The 18752-nt window shown below is 30.4% G+C and overlaps 2 protein-coding genes across 3 annotated transcripts; both read right to left on the reverse strand.

Annotated features, from left to right (window-relative positions):
* Positions 1–10520: 10520 nt before the first annotated feature.
* On the reverse strand, positions 10521–11771 carry LOC114939452 (defensin-like). 2 transcript variants are annotated; one of them, XM_029313756.2, is made up of 3 exons: positions 11661–11771; positions 11078–11303; positions 10521–10768 (listed from the first exon to the last, which is right to left on the reverse strand). In XM_029313756.2, the coding sequence occupies exons 1-3, from the start codon at positions 11722–11724 to the stop codon at positions 10750–10752; spliced, it is 309 nt and encodes a 102-aa protein (XP_029169589.1). In that variant the 5' UTR covers positions 11725–11771; the 3' UTR covers positions 10521–10749. The 2 variants fall into 2 exon arrangements, with proteins under 2 accessions (XP_029169589.1, XP_085343485.1); XM_085487359.1 differs by lacking the exon at positions 10521–10768 and having other exon boundaries at positions 11074–11303.
* Positions 11772–12966: 1195 nt separating this feature from the next.
* Positions 12967–14130, reverse strand: LOC114939453 (defensin-like). Its single transcript, XM_029313757.2, has 3 exons — positions 14007–14130; positions 13341–13539; positions 12967–13049 (listed from the first exon to the last, which is right to left on the reverse strand). The coding sequence occupies exons 1-3, from the start codon at positions 14068–14070 to the stop codon at positions 13031–13033; spliced, it is 282 nt and encodes a 93-aa protein (XP_029169590.1). The 5' UTR covers positions 14071–14130; the 3' UTR covers positions 12967–13030.
* Positions 14131–18752: the final 4622 nt, after the last annotated feature.

The following is an 18752-nucleotide window of genomic DNA, read 5'->3' on the forward strand; positions in this document are numbered from 1 at the left end:
AAAAGGCGGTATAATGACGGTATAATTTGTTCAGCAGCCGATACCGCGTTCGTATTGAATGTGCATTTATAAGTCTGACTACCACATTTCGCATTTATCGGGATCGCAACAGTATAGTCAACGATACGGAGCAACTAATTATAATCCCAAAAGTTCCGCGACTACGTGCGCGGCTTTTCGAACAACGTTTGGCCGCTTGACGAGAACTTTTCCACTCTCTCGTTCCCCTCTTATGCTTTATTTCCTCGCTTTCCCGGAGATTCTCCGCTTTCCATCTCGCTCGATTTTCCCAGGGCATAATTAGAATCCGGGCCGCCATCGCTGAAACAATCTTGGTACAGATAATATAGATGTAACTGATACGCTTTTCTCTTTCTTGCTCTCAAAGTTTATCCTATTATGTCGAATAAAAGAATTTATCAGCGGAAATTTCGAACCGGCGACGACGGCGCAATACTGCGATCCTGATTAAAAGAAAGAACCTCCGGAAAGCGAGACCGTTACGCAAGCTGCCGCACCCGAGATCGTGCTCGGGAAGTGACTCGCTTTTGGCGATAATTAAGCTCCCGCGGCGGTAATGGTTCGCCGTTCTTATTGCGACGATGATCGCCGCCGGCCGATAATCGCTTCTGCGAAAAATCCTGGAGAAACTCTCACGCGCTTTGCAGCGAGATTGGCGGAGATTGGCCGCGAGAACATCTAAGAAATTTTTACTCGACGTTTAACTCGAGTCTAGGCTCTGCGCCTTAAACATAATTTATATTTTATATATTATACCGAGGGGGTAACCACTAGCTAAAATGTTGTCCCACAGATTACATGATTTCATTTGATCTCATGATTTCATTTGATTTCATGATTTCATTTGATTTCATGATTTCATTTGATTTCATGATTTCATTTGATTTCATGATTTCATTTGATTTCATGATTTCATCTAATTACAAACGATTTCATCTGATTATAAATGATTTTATCTGATTACAAATGATTTCATCTGATTGCAAATGGATTTTTTTCATTACATATGAAATCATTTCATAAAAGTAATGATTTCATCTGATTACATAATGCATTTTCGTGATTGCACATGTAATCATTTAGGATTTTATGTGACACATAAAATTATAAATAGCATTTTATCTTGAATTTGATCGCAATTTACTACGGAAAGTGCTCGTGCTACACATGATTTCATCACAGATTTCATAATGATTACACATGATTCCAATGATTACACGAAAATTCAAAATGATTTCTGCTGACTACATATGATTTCATTATGATTTCTAATGATTCCGCATGATTTCATTTGACTTTATCAATTACATCTGATTGCAAACGATTACACGGGATTTCATAAGGATTTCATAAGGATTTCATAATGATTTCGGGGACACTGTCCCACGATTACATTAAGTGATTACCCCCTCGTATTAAACACTTTGAGGCTCGCATCAATTAATTGCGGCGTAATAGGATTTTAGATCATTTTATGTTGACGAGACCAAATTCTGGATATTTAGTCAAACCATTGATTGATAATAATATTAGACATTTTGGTCGTCGATCGAAAAATCATTTCTTTCTATTAATTTTTGAAGAAAAAGAGGGACTGTGAAAATGATTAAGCCAGGTTTTTCCACATGCGCTTCGCGTTGTCGCGATATAAATAATCGATAATATGGGAAAGCAATTAATTATTATCTTCGTGACGATGATGTATTCCCGGCGGTGCGACCGATCAGTTGGGACAATCGACTAATATTATTTACGAAACTCGCTGATATACCGTGTCTATCGCGAGATAGATATTTACGAACATTCACGCCGCAGTAGCTCGCGCAATTTTAATCACGCCCAAAGTTATCCATATCCGTTTCGAGTTTCGCGATCCCGAGAGTTCGTAGGCGAACTTTGAAATTCGCAAAAATTGGATCCGCAGAAAGCTTCACATCACATCTGTCGAATCACGATGATTTCTCATTGCGCGAGTTCGATTTCGAGCCGAAGTAGAGATACTCGACGTAGGTTCTGGCAAATTGTAATTTCCAGCGAACCTATGCTATTTCAAGTCAGGCGATAATGTAATACAAAACCGTTCTCTTTTGAGTCGGGAAAATTAAACGCGTATATTTAATAAGATTAAGAAAAAATAATGTATAATTGTGTATTGTGTTTGACTGTATTAGTAAAGTAATTATTGGAAATTATTTATTTCGAAAAATTTCATTTATTTGACAGATTTTTTACAGTATCCTTCATATATCCAAGAATTGTATAAATAAATGATTTATAACTAACGAAAGCAGAATCTTTTTCCATAATTATTATTCTGAAACTTAGCGCTATTCTGTGTCTAATTTGCAATTCGAATCCGCCTGAAAAAAAAAACTTGCGCGCAGATCGAGATATGGTTTTGTCGAACGCCCGAAGCATCGAATTTTTTTCAACCCTCACAATGAGGACGTCGGGGAAAAAAGTGGAGAACGGTGGCAGAGAGCGAAGTTAGCACGGGCGAGCACGAGCTCGCGATAAGTGGGGAAGAAAGAAGCACGGTATTCGGTCGTTGTCGTCGACGTTGTCATCGTCGTCATCGTCGGTGCGAACGATGGCGAACGGAGAGATTTGCCGGGCGAAAACCGGAGGAAGTGGATGAAAAGTTCGAAATAAAACGATAACGAGCACACCGCACGCCGCGGGTTTGCCGGCAGAAGCCGTCTGCTTATTACGTCACGCTGAACGTAGTTACTAATTAGTTACATTCAAAGCGGCCGTACGAGCGAGGACGACTGTCGGTGAAAGGGGAGGGTGGCTGCCACCCCAACCCCCGGTGAATTTGTTTTCTCGCTGCGAGAGGAGAAAAAGAGAAGAAGACACGAGGGAAAACGAGAGAGAGAGTTTTGCACGCAAGAGCGAGAAAGACACCCGGGGTTGGGAGGAACGCTGGAAAAAGAGAGGCGGTTGGCGGCCAGGGGTTGGACCGCGGGGGTTGAAAAGACTGGAGCAAACGAGCCCGCACGGTAGGTAGTTGAACGCCGTCTCCTCTCTGTCTCTCGTACTTCCGGTCTCTCTGCTGTCTCTTTTTCTTCCTCCCTCTCATCCCTCTCTCACCCCTTTTTTTCATACATCTATCTTTATCTCTCCCTTTTTTTCTCTTTATATCTCCTCTCTCGTTTCTGTCCCATTCCGGACTCTCGCAACCCTTTTATTTCGCGATCTCGTTTCCGCGGCAGCGCACCTTTTTTTCCCTTCCGACCTGTATATGCTCGGCCTTCTCTCCGCCAACCTCGCCCCTGTTTTGTCCTTTACGCGCCCGCTTTTCCGGCTTCTCCTACGTGCTTCTCCGTTCCGACCGCCTGCGTATCCAGCGGGAAATCGATCGACTGAAACGGAACGAACGAGAAGGAATTGCGGTAAAACGGGGGTATATGAGACGTTTTAAAGGAATACCGCAAGAAAAGGATGCAGCGGTCGCTCGTACGTAACGGCCCCGTTCTGTCAGTTTTTCTGGATTTTCCTTCCGACACCACGTTGCTGCTTTTATTTTCCCAATGCATTCTCGCAGAGCTCTGAACAAATCCAAAAATAACACCTCTTACCACGCGAAGATCTATTGGAGATTATTGGTTTATTCGATTGACTTTTTCGTACCTCTTTCGACCTCACATTTGCTTTTATGTATTTTAATGTTATCTATCTTATCTATATTTTTTTTCTACAATTTATTTGTCACGTTTACTTTTATATAGCATTTTATTTTTCTCAGAATATACAAGTTTCTCTTCTCAAGTTTGATTTATGTATATTTTTCACGCTTACGTAGCCGCACTTATTTAATCATCGAATACACGTCGCTATTAATATTCACATTCACTTTTATATTCTTCATTTTATTATCTATCTAATATGCGCATGCGATTATTTTCCATCCGCCGGGAATTGCGCTGTAAGGCAAAATAAAATTATCTCCTTAAATATTTAACTTGGCTTATCGAAAGCAAAGCAACTTTGGACTGGTATCCGCGTCCCCGATGTTATTAATGACAACGCGGGCAATATCGTGCGTCGTTAAGAGTCGTGGAAGCGTCGTTGTATCGTGGAACTGGCCGGTTTTAGAAGTAACGACGAGTACACGCGGCCACCCGTTGGTTTGGGACGCTCGTATTAACGTCCGGGAAATCGGATTATGTCGTGACCTACAGCACCGCCTGTCTACTAACTCCTGCATTAGCCTCCCTTCGAGCAAATTGCATTTATCCTGCAGCGCAGGAGCGAGACGCCGATCGGTTCTCTCCATCCTCATCCCCGTTTCACCCTAGCTTTCTCCCCGTTCCGAGGGTATTCTACGAAGGTAAATTGCTAATTCGCGAATCGTGCAAACAACGCTACGGTGAAAATCCGCGCGCTTACTTTCGACGTCGATAATCATTATTCCACGGATATTTAAAGCGCGGACTTTAAAACCCAAATCCTTTTGCTAAATACCCAGTTTTTTGCCCAACGACCAGTTTGTAATAAATATTGCGGCGAACGTGTCTGCGTGTTTTTTTTTTTTTATATCAGCGATACGAATTTCCTAAGCGTCCATAATATCGGCGAGAGATAGAAATCGAAGAGAGTGCTTAATGCATCTGAGGTAGAAGATTGCGTGGTTTCTGAAGTTAACGACGCTCCTTCGCGATGATGCTCCGTTCGCACGCGATCGATAATTTCAATAAGGAGAAAAGTCGCCGTATGATTGAGAAACGAAGCAAGCGAAATGAAAACAAAGAGGCGGAAGTAAAATTGATCCCACAAACGTTTCCGCAGACTGCCTTTTAAAAAGAGTTAAAAAATCCGAAAGCAAAAATTAATATCATATATATTTGAACAATTAGCTTTTATAAATAATTTTTTGCATACGAAAGATGCGTCGAAATTGATTTTTAAATTTTTGGAAAATGGACAATTTTGAAATTGGAAACGGGAGATTTTTCATAAAATAAATATTGCTGACCGCGACACAAATAATATTTCATTGCAAATCCAATTGCGATAGGGATGCAAATCGCACTCGAGGCAACCACAATAATTGACAGTATCATGATGGCAATTTAATGACCAAATTGAAAGTGCGAGACATCGAAGGTTGCGGTTAATGATAAAGAATCGGGGATCTATTTTGTCTGCATGGATCTCGTTCTGTAATAGCAATAGCCGCGAATTCTTTCGCAATGGTACTAGCCACGTGTCTTCGCAAAGTGACAGGTGCAATTACGTTTACTTCGACGTTCAAGGCTCTCTCGGTCGAGCCACGGATATTACGCGCTGCCAAGCGAGTATGAATCGAAGGATCGGCTTTCGAAATCGATTCCATTACGTCGAAGGACGTGCAACGAAAATGGCATGATCCTTTCGAAATAAATCTTACGTGCAATGAGATAATCACCTGCGCGTTACACACTGGTTAATTCACTATATCCAGCAATAATATCTAATTTATAGACGTCGTGTCGTAAGTCTACAACCAATAAATTTTATTGTCAATAAGTGTTACCTCTTATTAATGCATATAAAATATTTTCGCTTTTTTATTTTATAACTGTGAATGCGCATATTTATGACCTCTTTTTTTGCACAACATAGTATTTATTATGTGTATTTTTTTATCGATATTTTGCTCATGTGATTAAAAACAACAGTTAATATATTTAATTTCTGTTGCACTATTAGTATTAATTAACTAGTCAAATAGTTAGTGGATGCAATGTATATATCGACTCTTAAAACAATAAATTTTCAGAAAGCAAATGATTCGATTTGTTTAATTGAAACGTTTTGCCGTTTTTGTATTATATTGATACGTGATGCCTGATTTTATCGCATTCCCGAATTTGAATTCTAGAATTTAAAATTATGAAATATAAATTTTAAAAAAAAGCTGTGCTTTTTTAATACATATATTAATTTTTTTTATTCTTGTGTATTTTATTTTAAAAAATATTACATTTATATGTTGCAGATATATTTTATTTTTCATTTAAAGATAATATAATACATCAAATGTGAATAATATGTAATTAAGTCGAATGTAATTATAATAATCATCTGATAATTGCTGATGTATATGTATACATATATATATATATATATGAGTTCATCAGTTTTATATGTCCCTTTTATTATTCGGATATTTCTTTCTCATTTTACTGTTTTTATACGATTGATATGCGTTGTTGTTTTAAATGCAAATATGTCATTGCAAATAACATTTGCATACGAGATACAATACACAGCAGTAACTGATAATAGTAATGTAATCGAGAATGCATTTTGGATATTGTCGAGATTGTTCCATAAATCCTATTGTGGTGCACAGATATAATTATACGATATCTTTTCAACTTCATTAAAATAAAATATCTTTATACAAGATTGAAATGAGAAAAATATCAAAATATTGTCTAGACGATAGATAGAAATTCACATTACGAAAATTTAATGCATCGTGCACGAATGCACGCGCTGCAAGTGATATTCTTTATCTAACATGTGGGTGCTGAACAGTGAATGTTCGTTCGCCGAAAATGATTTCTAGCAAGCGAACAAGTTGTTCGTCAGTAAAAAAAAAAAACGCGAATTGCGTAAGAGAAACAAAGACACGAAGGGTGCAAAGAGGAGACGAGAGAAGGATATGAATGATGAGTCCGATTTTTATAATGAAAGCCGTGCCATTTCGCGCGGAGAAAGGAAGAGTGCGTACATGGCCGCGTTTGTTTCTGGAGGACCCTTCAGACCACAGAATCATCCTGTTACGCCCCAGGGGATGAGGGAGAAAAATCCTAATAATCGCTGGTCGAAAAATATCGCCAGCAAACTCCCTCGACCGTTTAATTGCGCGCCGAGGCACAAAGCATATTGGTTTCCCGGTCGCATTTTCCTACTTTTCTTTCCATCAATCGTCCATCCATATCCCCGTCTGCTTTCTCTCCCTTTGTTGCGATTTTCATCGAAATTTATCATATACAAGGATATCTAATATTGTAGCTAAAAAAATAATCTCTCTTTCTCTCATCTTTTTATTACAGTAATATAAATTTAATCATTTTTAATAATATAATTAACAATTTTATTTCTATCTTTAAAATTCATATATTTTATTTATATTTATATGTTTAATTACTGACATAAAAGTTAGAAAAGTGAAATTATGTGAGATGTATATATTATTTCAATTCTGGCATGATTAATTATTCTTTTTTCTCGTCCAACTTTTTTTACATTTTTTCTTTTTCTAGCTTTTTTGTCATCTGCACAGACTGATTACAATTAATCATCATTTTTTCTCAATTTGTCTCAGATTGCAGATTACGATGATACTGATATTGTAATTATCTTTTTTAATAAGTATAATCACGTATTGGGGGAAATTCAATATTTAAAAATATGATTACATATCACGCGTATATATATATATATATATATATATATACAATCATTTTGCAAACGCATGTTGTATTATAATCAGAATTGTTAATAATGTAGCAATTAAAAACATTGTGATAAGTATTATACTTGAAAATCCTGTTTTTTTAGATTTTAGATAATAAATATATATTATAGAGATTTGTTTAATAATCTCCTTTAGAGCTTTTGCAAACATAGAATGATTGTTTATGATAATTATATAAATAATAATTATAAAACAAAAATAAATATATGTACACATATAATATTTTAAAATTATATAATTTTTTAACGTACAGCAACAGATTGCCACAAAAGTTAATTAATGAACAATGAGAAAATAGATTTTCATGTTTGATTGATTGTCCAAATTGTTTCGAATGATGGAAATAGATAATTTTTCGATTTATCAGCTGTTAATTTAAGTAGACGAGCAAAATGTACAAGAAAACTATATTGATTACAGAGTTGCGACACACTTTTTAAATAGAAACCACTAATGTGAATAATCGACAACATTTCTAAATATTCTTTAAACATTATTAAACACTAAATTACTTAAATCACTTTGTACTATAAAAGATAATTTTAGAAACTAATTTTAACTTGAGAGAAGTTGTGTACAAAATTTATTTACTACATGATGTTCACAAAATTAAGTACAGAGATTATTGAGGCAATTTGCGTTGTATACTTTAATAGAAATATATTATCAATAATAATTATATTATTGCTATTAATTATTTAAAATTATAAATATATCGAGTCTTTTAAAATGTATTTATAGTTTTATATTTATCATTTCTTATATGTATAATTAAATATTATTTCCTTTAAAACAAACACAATATTAATATCAGAAAATAAGAATATTTCATAAAAAAATAACCAAGAACCAAATATATTTCTATACGTTTGACATGTTTGTTTCTAAATATGATGAAAATATGTTTCTCTCTTTAAAATAAAATAAAAATAACTGAATTTAATTAATCTTTTATTGCTACATGGAAATTTGATTTTTTTATTTAAATATAATAATTACATATTACAGTTTGCATGGAAATATCCATTTGTTCGCAAACGGTGCGTGATATAGTAATATCGTGCGTCGAATAATTCAGCATTAAACGTAAAATCAAATATTTGTCACGAAAATTTCATGTCCGGCGTTGCACGATCATCAGTAGCTGCAATACCAATGTGTCATTTGCGGTATACCGGCTATTTCTACTTGTCGTAATGTTTGCTGATATTGCTGCATTTATGTATGGCATTTATTATTTCTCGTAAGAAAGAAGATTAGAACGTTTTATATCATGCCATGTTATAAAGTAATTTTTAAGCAATACTCATTTTATTAACATTTATAGACACAGATGTACAAAAAGTATTGTTCATTCAAGAAACTACGCAATTGAATTCATTATCATATGCGATACTTAAAAGAGCTATTAGAATCGTTATATCAATAATTAAATTAATATTCATATATTGATCAATTATTAAAATAATTTCTCGTGTAGCAAAAGTTTTGTTTAAATCTCAGAATTATCTATTTGCTCTTTGATTCCTAATATCACAAAATTTTCGAAATTAGGATAACTTTTCACATTACATTAGATGATTAAAAGGGGAAAGGACATAAGAATCATTGAAAGAGGATATATCTATTTTCAAATATAATAATAGTTTGATATAAAAGCATTAAGCAGGGCTTAATTAAATACGTAATTAAGTAATTAAATACGTTCAATGCTGCAGTTTTGTCGAGAAACTTGATTAAAAGTCACCATTTTTTTAACATATATAAAGTATATATTTATCTTTTGTCTTTGTCTGCAGATTTCTCATTTACGCGCGTATTCTATTAATACGTTATTATAAAAAAAATATATAGTCGCAGAACCATTTAATTTTCTAAAGTATTAGACATTTTATGTAGGTGATTATATTTTGATATTTTAACATATAATATTGAAAATACTTTTATTCAAGAGCTATCAACGTTTAGTTATCAACTTGCAACGCTCATAGAAAAATAGAAATAACGTCAATAATTTTAGTTTAATAATTCAAGTTATCATATTTAATAGAGTTAAATTAACGTATTGCTTTTATTATTAATGTTTGAGGCTGGTGAAAACGATAGTCAAAATATTCCGAATTTGTTTCTAAGATTCTAATGCATTAGAAATTTATCTATGATCTTTTATGTAGCAAAAAATATTTATTAACAACGTATACTAGACTTTTAGTTACATTAGCTGTTGTTCGTACACATTTTGAATACGTACATGTCGTCAGCTATAAATCACGTTTCGTGCAGATGAAGAAAATATTTATGCGATCTATTAAAACATACGAACCATGCATCGAACGCTGCCATGACCATGGCTATCGCTATAGTGAGCAGAATAGCGGGCAAATAAATTCTCATATTGTCGAAAAACAAAGCGTCGGCTCTCGAATCGCAATCGATCGTGTTGCATGCATGCTTAAATAACAATGCAAACGTGTTATCGTGAAATTGGTTTATATAATAATTGCTTCGACTTCTTTTATATTATTATACTTTTTATTGGATTAAAATGTGTAGTATAATAGATCTTCATCGATTGAACTAGTTTTATTGCTTTATACCAACTATTGCATTAATTAATATTTATAATTAGTTTCTCTTTTTTATTTGCTCTATATATTAAAAATTAAACATTGTGTGAAAAAATTATCAGCTCTTTAAATATTATACTTTCCACCTTATCATTTTTATTTTTATTTTTCCGATTATATTAATAGTTCGGTGACAAAAGCAGGGCGAGATTGTATATTCATTAGATATTATATTTAAATTTTGAAAATTTTACTTGAATAATTTATTTATTAATATATATAATCACACACATATAAATAATATATAAATTAATATAATTTTAGTATAGTAATTGTTCAGAGTGTGATAATTTTCTTGCAACTTAATTAATTTATGATTAAATTTTTTCTATAAAATTTAAATCATCTAAGTAATTTATAAAATTGACAACAAGCATATAATATTATTAGATTAAATATACATTTAAATATATTACTTATTTATTTATTATATAATAGTTTACAACCATATTTCAATACTAAATTGTTTGAAATTATAAACTATAAATTATAATAAATATGTTTTCTAAAAATATATTTATTGTAGATGAATTTTTGGTGCATATATTTATCTAATAATATTAGTAAAATCTTAATATGTTTCTCCAATTCTAATTTCAAATTCTTCTCAAGAAAATGATATAACATTTAGCCAATCCATGAACGCCTGAAAATAATGAAGAAAACTTATTATTACTTAGAATTAAATAATGTTATGTCTATATGCATATACATATTTCTTTCTATCTCTTTCATTGAATCATTATTATTAATCTAGAATATAACTAGCTTTATTTTTATTATCGATATAATATTCAACAAGAATTTAACAAATTGCAGCAAATGAATTACCGTTCTTGATTAGTTTAAGCTTGCATACAATGTGTTAATATTAATAATCAAATTATAATTATATTGTTATTGAAGAAATGGGAAAATATAGTAAGGAATAGCAATTAATCTAATCATGACTTACTCGCGGCATACGCAAACACGATCATTATTGCATCTTCCTCCGGTTTTTCCCCTGAGAATACAATGAGCGGCGCAAGCGCTATGGTCAACACCTGCACCAGATAAAAGATCACAAGTGAATCTACGTGCGCGATGGTGTTCTTTGACAGGTGTTTCTTGTGTCACTTGCAATTTCAAAGATTCGTCTTCCTTCTGCAGCAGCAATTCCCGAGGCATCGTATTTTTATCTAGAATATATAACAGAAAAGTGGTATTTTTATATGAAAATTGCAATAAAATAGTTATTATTATTTAAAAAATTGAAATAATTACAAAATTACAAAATAGAAAGGTAAAACGTTACTTTAAAGTATTTGCATGTACGTAGTAACAATAGTACTTTTTTACTATATAAATATTAATTTAAATATAATTTATTACATATTTTTTTAATGTATAAGAAAGAAAGCATGTTTCGTACATATATTTTATTTATAACAAAATCACTATTCAAACATTCTTATTAAGTTGTACATTTTTGTCGAGAATAAATTTTGTTTTATAAGAGAAGTTATAATAAATATATTTAAATTTTCTGATCATACCTTCAGTAGGAACTGCGACAACGACCGCAGTTACGATCAAAAGGGCGAACACGTAAATCTTCATCTTGAGAAGTGATGAGCGTTTTGTCAAATCTTGTAGTAGTATACCGTCAATAACTTGAGCGTTTATATACTAATCAGAGTGATTATAATACTGTATAGATAGTGGGGACATTGACACAACGATAAACTTTAGTGATTTCCCCATTTCTCCGGGAGGTTTCATCGGAATTTCCCAATTCGGAGACACAAAGTAAATACAAATGTATATATGTATATTTATATCTGCATAAAAGTGGTATATCTTATATGACATACAATCATAAAAATCAAATGTGTTAATGTAGCGATTTTATTTCCGTTCTAATATTAATATATAATTTATATTTATAACAGCATATTGCGTGTGTACAGCAAAAACGTTTTTATATGATTTTCTTTCCATTAATGCTATTATTTCACAAAAGTTGTTGTAAACAAATTAATATTAACGAAATTTTTTTATTTTTTGTCTGCAATGAAAAATTATATAAATATATATTCTACTTGAATATTATACATATAACTCTCATGAATGTTTTTAATTGATATTCAAAAACAGAAAACTATTTCAACATCAAATATATTTATCAATGTTAATTAATATATACATTTTTAATTTTTTATAATACTTTTAAAAGAATTTTCGTTTGAGAAAAAAGATTCATTCATGTAGAGCACATTTGTTCGTACATATATAAGGTGTATTTTTTCTTATAACATTCACCTAAAAATATAAAATTAGATGAATTGACTGTGCATGAACAATAAATTGCTAATTTATTCTATTATATTGAAATGATATTTAAACAATTTTTACGCTTTAATTATTAAGAATTCTTTTTTTTTAAATAAAAAGTATATAATACATATAAAAAGTATATACAACAACATATTGTATATAGAGCCAATTTAATTTATATAATATATTTATGCAATAATATTTTAAAGAGTAGCAAATTATTTGATGCGACAAATTTTTAAGTTATGATGAGCATGAATAATAATTATAAGCATGTGTTTTTGTAAAATATATGCAATAAAAGGTAAAGGTCTATTCTAAGCACATATAGAATTGATTTAATTGAGATTTGTTAAAGAGTGTGCATTTAAATGATATTTATTATATATTTCTAATATACAATACATATATACATACATTTGTATTTATTTATTGTTTTTTGCTTACATACATTATTTGTATTTAATAATAATGTTAAAAATAACAAAAATTATAATTCAAATAAAGAAAATTATACGCAACATATATCGATCAAAATTTTTTATTTATCTAAGAGAACAATTACAAAAATCAGGTTTGATCAAACCATTTAACCAATCCATTTTTTCCTGAAAACGATAAAAAATGAGAATAAGGCTTTATTATGGAATTAAAATACATATTTTAGGAGAATATATATAACTATGGTTCTTATTAGTCATTATGAATTCTACACGATACTAATTTTTTTTTAATTGTCTATGTAATATTCAAAACAATTTGAGATATTCTGTTAGCAGTAATAATATTAATTAAAAAGTTTTCTTTAATTTATGAACTTTTCATTTAATTTCATTTAATCCACCAAATAGTCGAGAATATAAGACTGTAATTATATGTATATTCGAATCATAATTTACTTGCGACATAAGCAAACACCATCTTTAGTGCATTTTCCTCCTGTTCTTCCAGTGAGAATGCAACTAATAGCACAAGCAGTATCGTTGAAACCATCTGCAAAAATTTCGCATAGAAAGCCTTCAGGTTCAACATGATTTTCTTCGGTAGATGCCAGTTGCAATTCCAAAGATTCGCTTTTATTTTCCATTTCCAATAAATCTAAGAGGAGTATCCAATCATCTTTATACTATTAGTGTACATAATATATATAGGGAGAAAAACATATACATATATATAATAAAATAAAATAATGTACACATAAAAAATTATTATTTACAATTTTACAAGATTAAAATAATTATCTACTACAAATATTTAAAAGATTATTTTAAACAATTTTTTAAGACTAGTAATATTAATATATTTAATAAAAGTCTCAAGAAAAAAATATATTTAATAAAAAGATAAATATATATATATATATATATATATATATATATATTATACAAAAAGATATTTTAAAAATATTTTTAATATACGATGCGTACACATATTTTATTTAATTTATAAATTTTTGAACAGTTTTCTCTTCTTATGCACTATATTTATGTTCAAAATAAAATTTATGTGCAAAATTATATTAAGTTTGTGTAGCAGTGAATTATAATAATTATAATAATACATACCTTCCATAGGCAATGCAATTGCGACTGTAGTCATGATCAAAAGAACGAATACGAAGATTTTCATTTCGTCTGGCAATGTCTAGCAATTGTCAGATCTCGTAAATATAGTAACATTAAATAGAGTATTTCATTGCGCTTTATATGCTATTTAAGATAATTACAATAATCTTATCATGTTTAATGGAAGAAATTGCTAAATAATGATAAATGATGATTTCAAATATGAGCAATCGTTTCAATGAATTTTCACAGAGATAAGAGAGAAAATACATATTTACATTTTAAAAACATCTGATTATAGCTATAATCACCTGAAAAAACAAGATATGAGCAATTATTTCTATCAATCAATATACAATACGCAATTGTACATATTTATGTACAATTTATATTTAATATTTATATTTATATTTATAATGATCGAGACAATAATAAACGTTCTTTGCTTTTTCTGTACTAATAATATAACATGTAATTATATATATTTTAATCTTATAAAACTTTATCAATATAAATAAATAGCAGATATTATCATTTAATCACGAAACTTGTTCATTATAGTATATAATATAGATAATAGTATATAATATAGATAATAGTGCATTTATCCATCCTTATATATTATTATTAATACTGCTAATTAATATTCATAACTGAATTTTTGATGACATTTAATCATATAATAATATAATATGATGCATATATAATAATCTATCTGAGAGCGATGTCACATATATAAATATCATATATATAAATATCACATATAAATATATTAAAGTTCAAGATATATAATGATTTGCGGTCACCAATTGTTAATTCAATAATAGTATTTCATTAAAGCAAACAAAAGGGATTAAAATAAATTTATTAATATTCGATTTTTCCGAGTTCTGCATGAATCAGTTTTTTGTCTTCACGTTTATGAATAATTTTTATATGCGTTGTCAAATTTAAATAAAGAAAATTATAGGAAATTTTTATTAAAAAATATATTGCTCGTACATATTACATATTGTATAGTAAATATAGCAAATACATAGAAACAGCTGTGTATAAGTGACGTCTAGATAAAAAATGGTACAACATGCACCATCTGCAGCACATAGCGCGCGTAATTATCTTCTTGTCTCAGATGATAAGTTGCGTCATTAAATAAGTGATGACATAACGCTAATAAAAGAAGCTAAGCACATATAGTATAGGAGTTAAAAAGGTATTAAAATTAATCTAATTTTAATTAGAGAAATGAAATCTTAATTTTTTTTATAAAAGAAAAAGAAAATATAATTATATTCATCGTACGTATTAATCGAACATAAAAAAAACTCTATGCTCAAAATATACATATAATTACAAGGAAAAAAATAATTATAAATAATCATAAATTATTTTATTATTCCTCATTCGATTTTTTTGATTATTATATGTTATATGATTTTTATTTATAGCTCGCTCCGCAAAGATTTGATTCCCACCTGAAGTCAGTTGCGATCGGTCATTTAAATTGACTCAATCATTCATCACAATTGATACGTGGGCGCTGCGGCATACATGCAGCACATATACACAGATTAATAGACAGATCGCCAAAGGCCTGCCTAAAGAAGAGACCGCCATCTTCGTGCGATAGACTTTGCCCCTTACCGACACACTTTGCCCCTGGTTCGAGTCCGTGCTAAATTTCGTAGACTTGAACCAAAAGACTTTGCCCCTGGTTCGAGTCCGTGCTAAATTTCGTAGACTCGACCAAAAGACTTTGCCCCTGGTGCAAGTCCAGGCTAAATTCGTTTGACATTACCAACAGACTTTGCCCCTGGTGCGAATCCAGGCTAATTGATCATGAGACCAATTTGAGAGATTTGGCCCCCGTTGTGTGTGTGTGTGTGTGTGTGTGTGTGTGAGAGAGAGAGAGAGAGAGAGAGAGAGAGAGAGAGAGAGAGAGAGAGAGAGAATATTTTACATATATGCATATATATATATAAAATTTATTAAATATAAAAAATATATTTTTTACACATAAAATGTTTTTTTATTGAAATAATCACGATTTTAAATGTGATATAACACAGTGTTCAAAAATTTTTTAATCAAATTTTTTAATTAAATTTTATTAAAGAAAATTACTTGAAATTTTTTACATTAAGAATTTAAAGGCTCCTTATTCTCTTGTAGAAATTTATCACTACGCCAATTAATCACTTATTTTGAGTATTTAAAATACTATAATATACAGTAATTTAAGTATTCGAAATAAAAGTGATTAATTACTCGAAATAAGTGATAAATTGGCGTTACTAGTAATAAATTTCTATAAGGGTTGAAATAAAGTATAAGAGATAAATAGGCTATATGTGAGCCGTATGCGAAATGTGAGATGTAAGACGCATATTGAAATTTAATTTTTCGATATAACTTTCAAAAATGTACACGAGGTACAAAAAATTAGCTTGGACATTTGTAAGACTTAAAATTGGGATTAATTCTCAATTCTATTAATTAAATTTCGATATAACACACCTTACATCCGCGCACGGCTCACATATATATAGCCCATTTATTAGTGCAATTTTTAAGTTCCTTATTTTTCAAAGTTCACCTTTTTACGTTATCAAATATTTTTACGTTTTCAAGAATTTTATATTTTTACTTACCGCAGTTTCTTATCCAAATGTAAAATCTTTTATCGCAGTCTATAAAAAATTGAAACAATTTACAATTTTATGATATAATATTATTATTATTACAATTTTTATATATATGCACATCTGTCAAATATCGTGATTTATTTCACATTATTATTATCTATTTTAATAAAAAAAAACAAAAACACTTGCAACAATCAAAAATAAACCGCCTGCCGCGAACGGAAAATGCCAAGAAAGCACGCAATTTCCGCGAATCTCGTAATTTTTTTGAAAAATCAACAATTTCAACGAAATTGTAAATTCTTCAAATCACTGCACAAGTATAATTCACAATAATAATTTTCAGTAACTACGATAAAAAATCGTATACTGAAAACCGCAAACGAAAGTGCAATGGGAGTAAGAGTAAAGTCTGTGATAAAATTAATTGGCAATAGAAAATTAATAATTTTCAAATAGAAAAATTTTGAAATTACCGAGGATTTACAAATAATAAAGTAAAAATATTAAATAATTTATGTGACTTTGTATAGTGAACACATCAACTTGGCGGAATCTTGACTACTCATCAATTTAAGTAAGCAATTCTAAACACAATTAAGATCTTTCACATAAAAAAAAATAACTTATTAATATAAATTAATATACCAAAAGAATAAAAATATACTTAGACAATCACGGTGAAATATACTGCAATGACAAACTTACTCGGAAATATCCTTGATGATGGGGACTAACTTTTTGATGCTGGATAACATCTAATTGTTTTCAATTCTCATATCAAGCGGTTCTGACGATAATTTTAACTAATAATGTTCAAAAGAATTGATGACGTGGAATGGGCCGTCAACCTGTTCTACTAACAACAGGGAACTCGTTTACATGTTTTTTGACATAATCAAAAAGTTTACCATCTTAACTAAAAAATGGTTAGCCGATTAGAAAAAATATCTAATTTAATAAATGTTATAAGCGTAACCCAATTTAAATTTATCGACTTATTAAACCAAAATGTTCATTAAAAAATAGACTCTAATGCGTAATATGTCATAATTTTTCTTAAGAGAATTTTTATTGTTTTTATATTTACTGAAGAAGGCTGAGGTAACAGCCGAAACGTTTTATTATTTTTATTATCATTGTATCTACTAAGAAATAAATCAATTATGTGTTGACATTACATCTCTCACTAATTTAATATGCTCGTTATAGTTGGCCCTGTCTTTCTAAATCTTATTTTTATAATATCACACGAGCCTTGTCTTTAAATATCTAATTGTTTTCCTTATTAAATTTAAATAATTTATGTTTTCGAATTTTGCTCGCGGAGAGGATCTTTAAAACAAGATTTTTAGAAGAGAGGACCTTTAAAATATAAACAGGCAAAAACGTTGGAAAAATTAAAGCGCGCGTTTAAACAGATAAACGCAATGAAATAAATACGCAATTGTTTTTACTTATCGCTGTAAGCTCACAAGCTTCTGACGTGCTATACACTTTTATATAATATATACAAGGTGTCCGGTAACTAACGGACCAATGATTAAGGGCGGATTCTCTGGCTAATTTGGAGACGATTTTTCCTTAGCAAAAATGTTGAGAAGTCAATAATTTTCGAGTTATAAGCGATTGAAAAAAATAGGTTTTTCGAAAACTAAACGTTTTGGAGTTAAAAGTCTAACATAATTACATTCTTCAGTTAATTTCAGGTAGAGTTTACTATAATAAAATTTTAATTTAAGGCTTAGTTATAAAGATACATAATGACAAAGATTGGAAAGTTGTAAAAAATGATGACCTTTTTCGACATTTTTGCTGAGGAAAAATCGTTCCCAAATTGACCAAAGAATCCATTTGTAATCATTGGTCTGTTAGTTACCGGACACCCTGTATATTGGACACGAGTTTCGTTTGTTTCAGATTCTCGAGAGTTGAAGTAGGAACATACGAGTATCATATATCGTTTGTGACTTGCCGAATGAAAGCAAGACAGAGAGCGAACGAGATGATGAGCTTAATAGCTCATAATGTTATAAATAAATAAATAAAAAATTATAACCTGACCTACTAATTATTGAATCTTTTTTTAATAAAATGTTTC

This window comes from Nylanderia fulva, unplaced genomic scaffold, assembly GCF_048542155.1.
Source record: "Nylanderia fulva isolate GAGA-0341 unplaced genomic scaffold, ASM4854215v1 Scaffold54, whole genome shotgun sequence".
Classification (NCBI taxonomy): domain Eukaryota; kingdom Metazoa; phylum Arthropoda; class Insecta; order Hymenoptera; family Formicidae; genus Nylanderia; species Nylanderia fulva.

Bases quoted from the DNA above. Each gene is read 5' to 3' on its own strand.
- LOC114939452 (XM_029313756.2), bottom strand. From the start codon at position 11,724: ATGAAGATTTACGTGTTCGCCCTTTTGATCGTAACTGCGGTCGTTGTC. The intron at 11,304-11,660 runs GTATGATCAGAA...TATATATTCTAG, and splicing joins TGTCGCAGTTCCTACTGAAG to ATAAAAATACGATGCCTCGG.
- LOC114939453 (XM_029313757.2), bottom strand. From the start codon at position 14,070: ATGAAAATCTTCGTATTCGTTCTTTTGATCATGACTACAGTCGCAATT. The intron at 13,540-14,006 runs GTATGTATTATT...TACTCCTCTTAG, and splicing joins AATTGCATTGCCTATGGAAG to ATTTATTGGAAATGGAAAAT.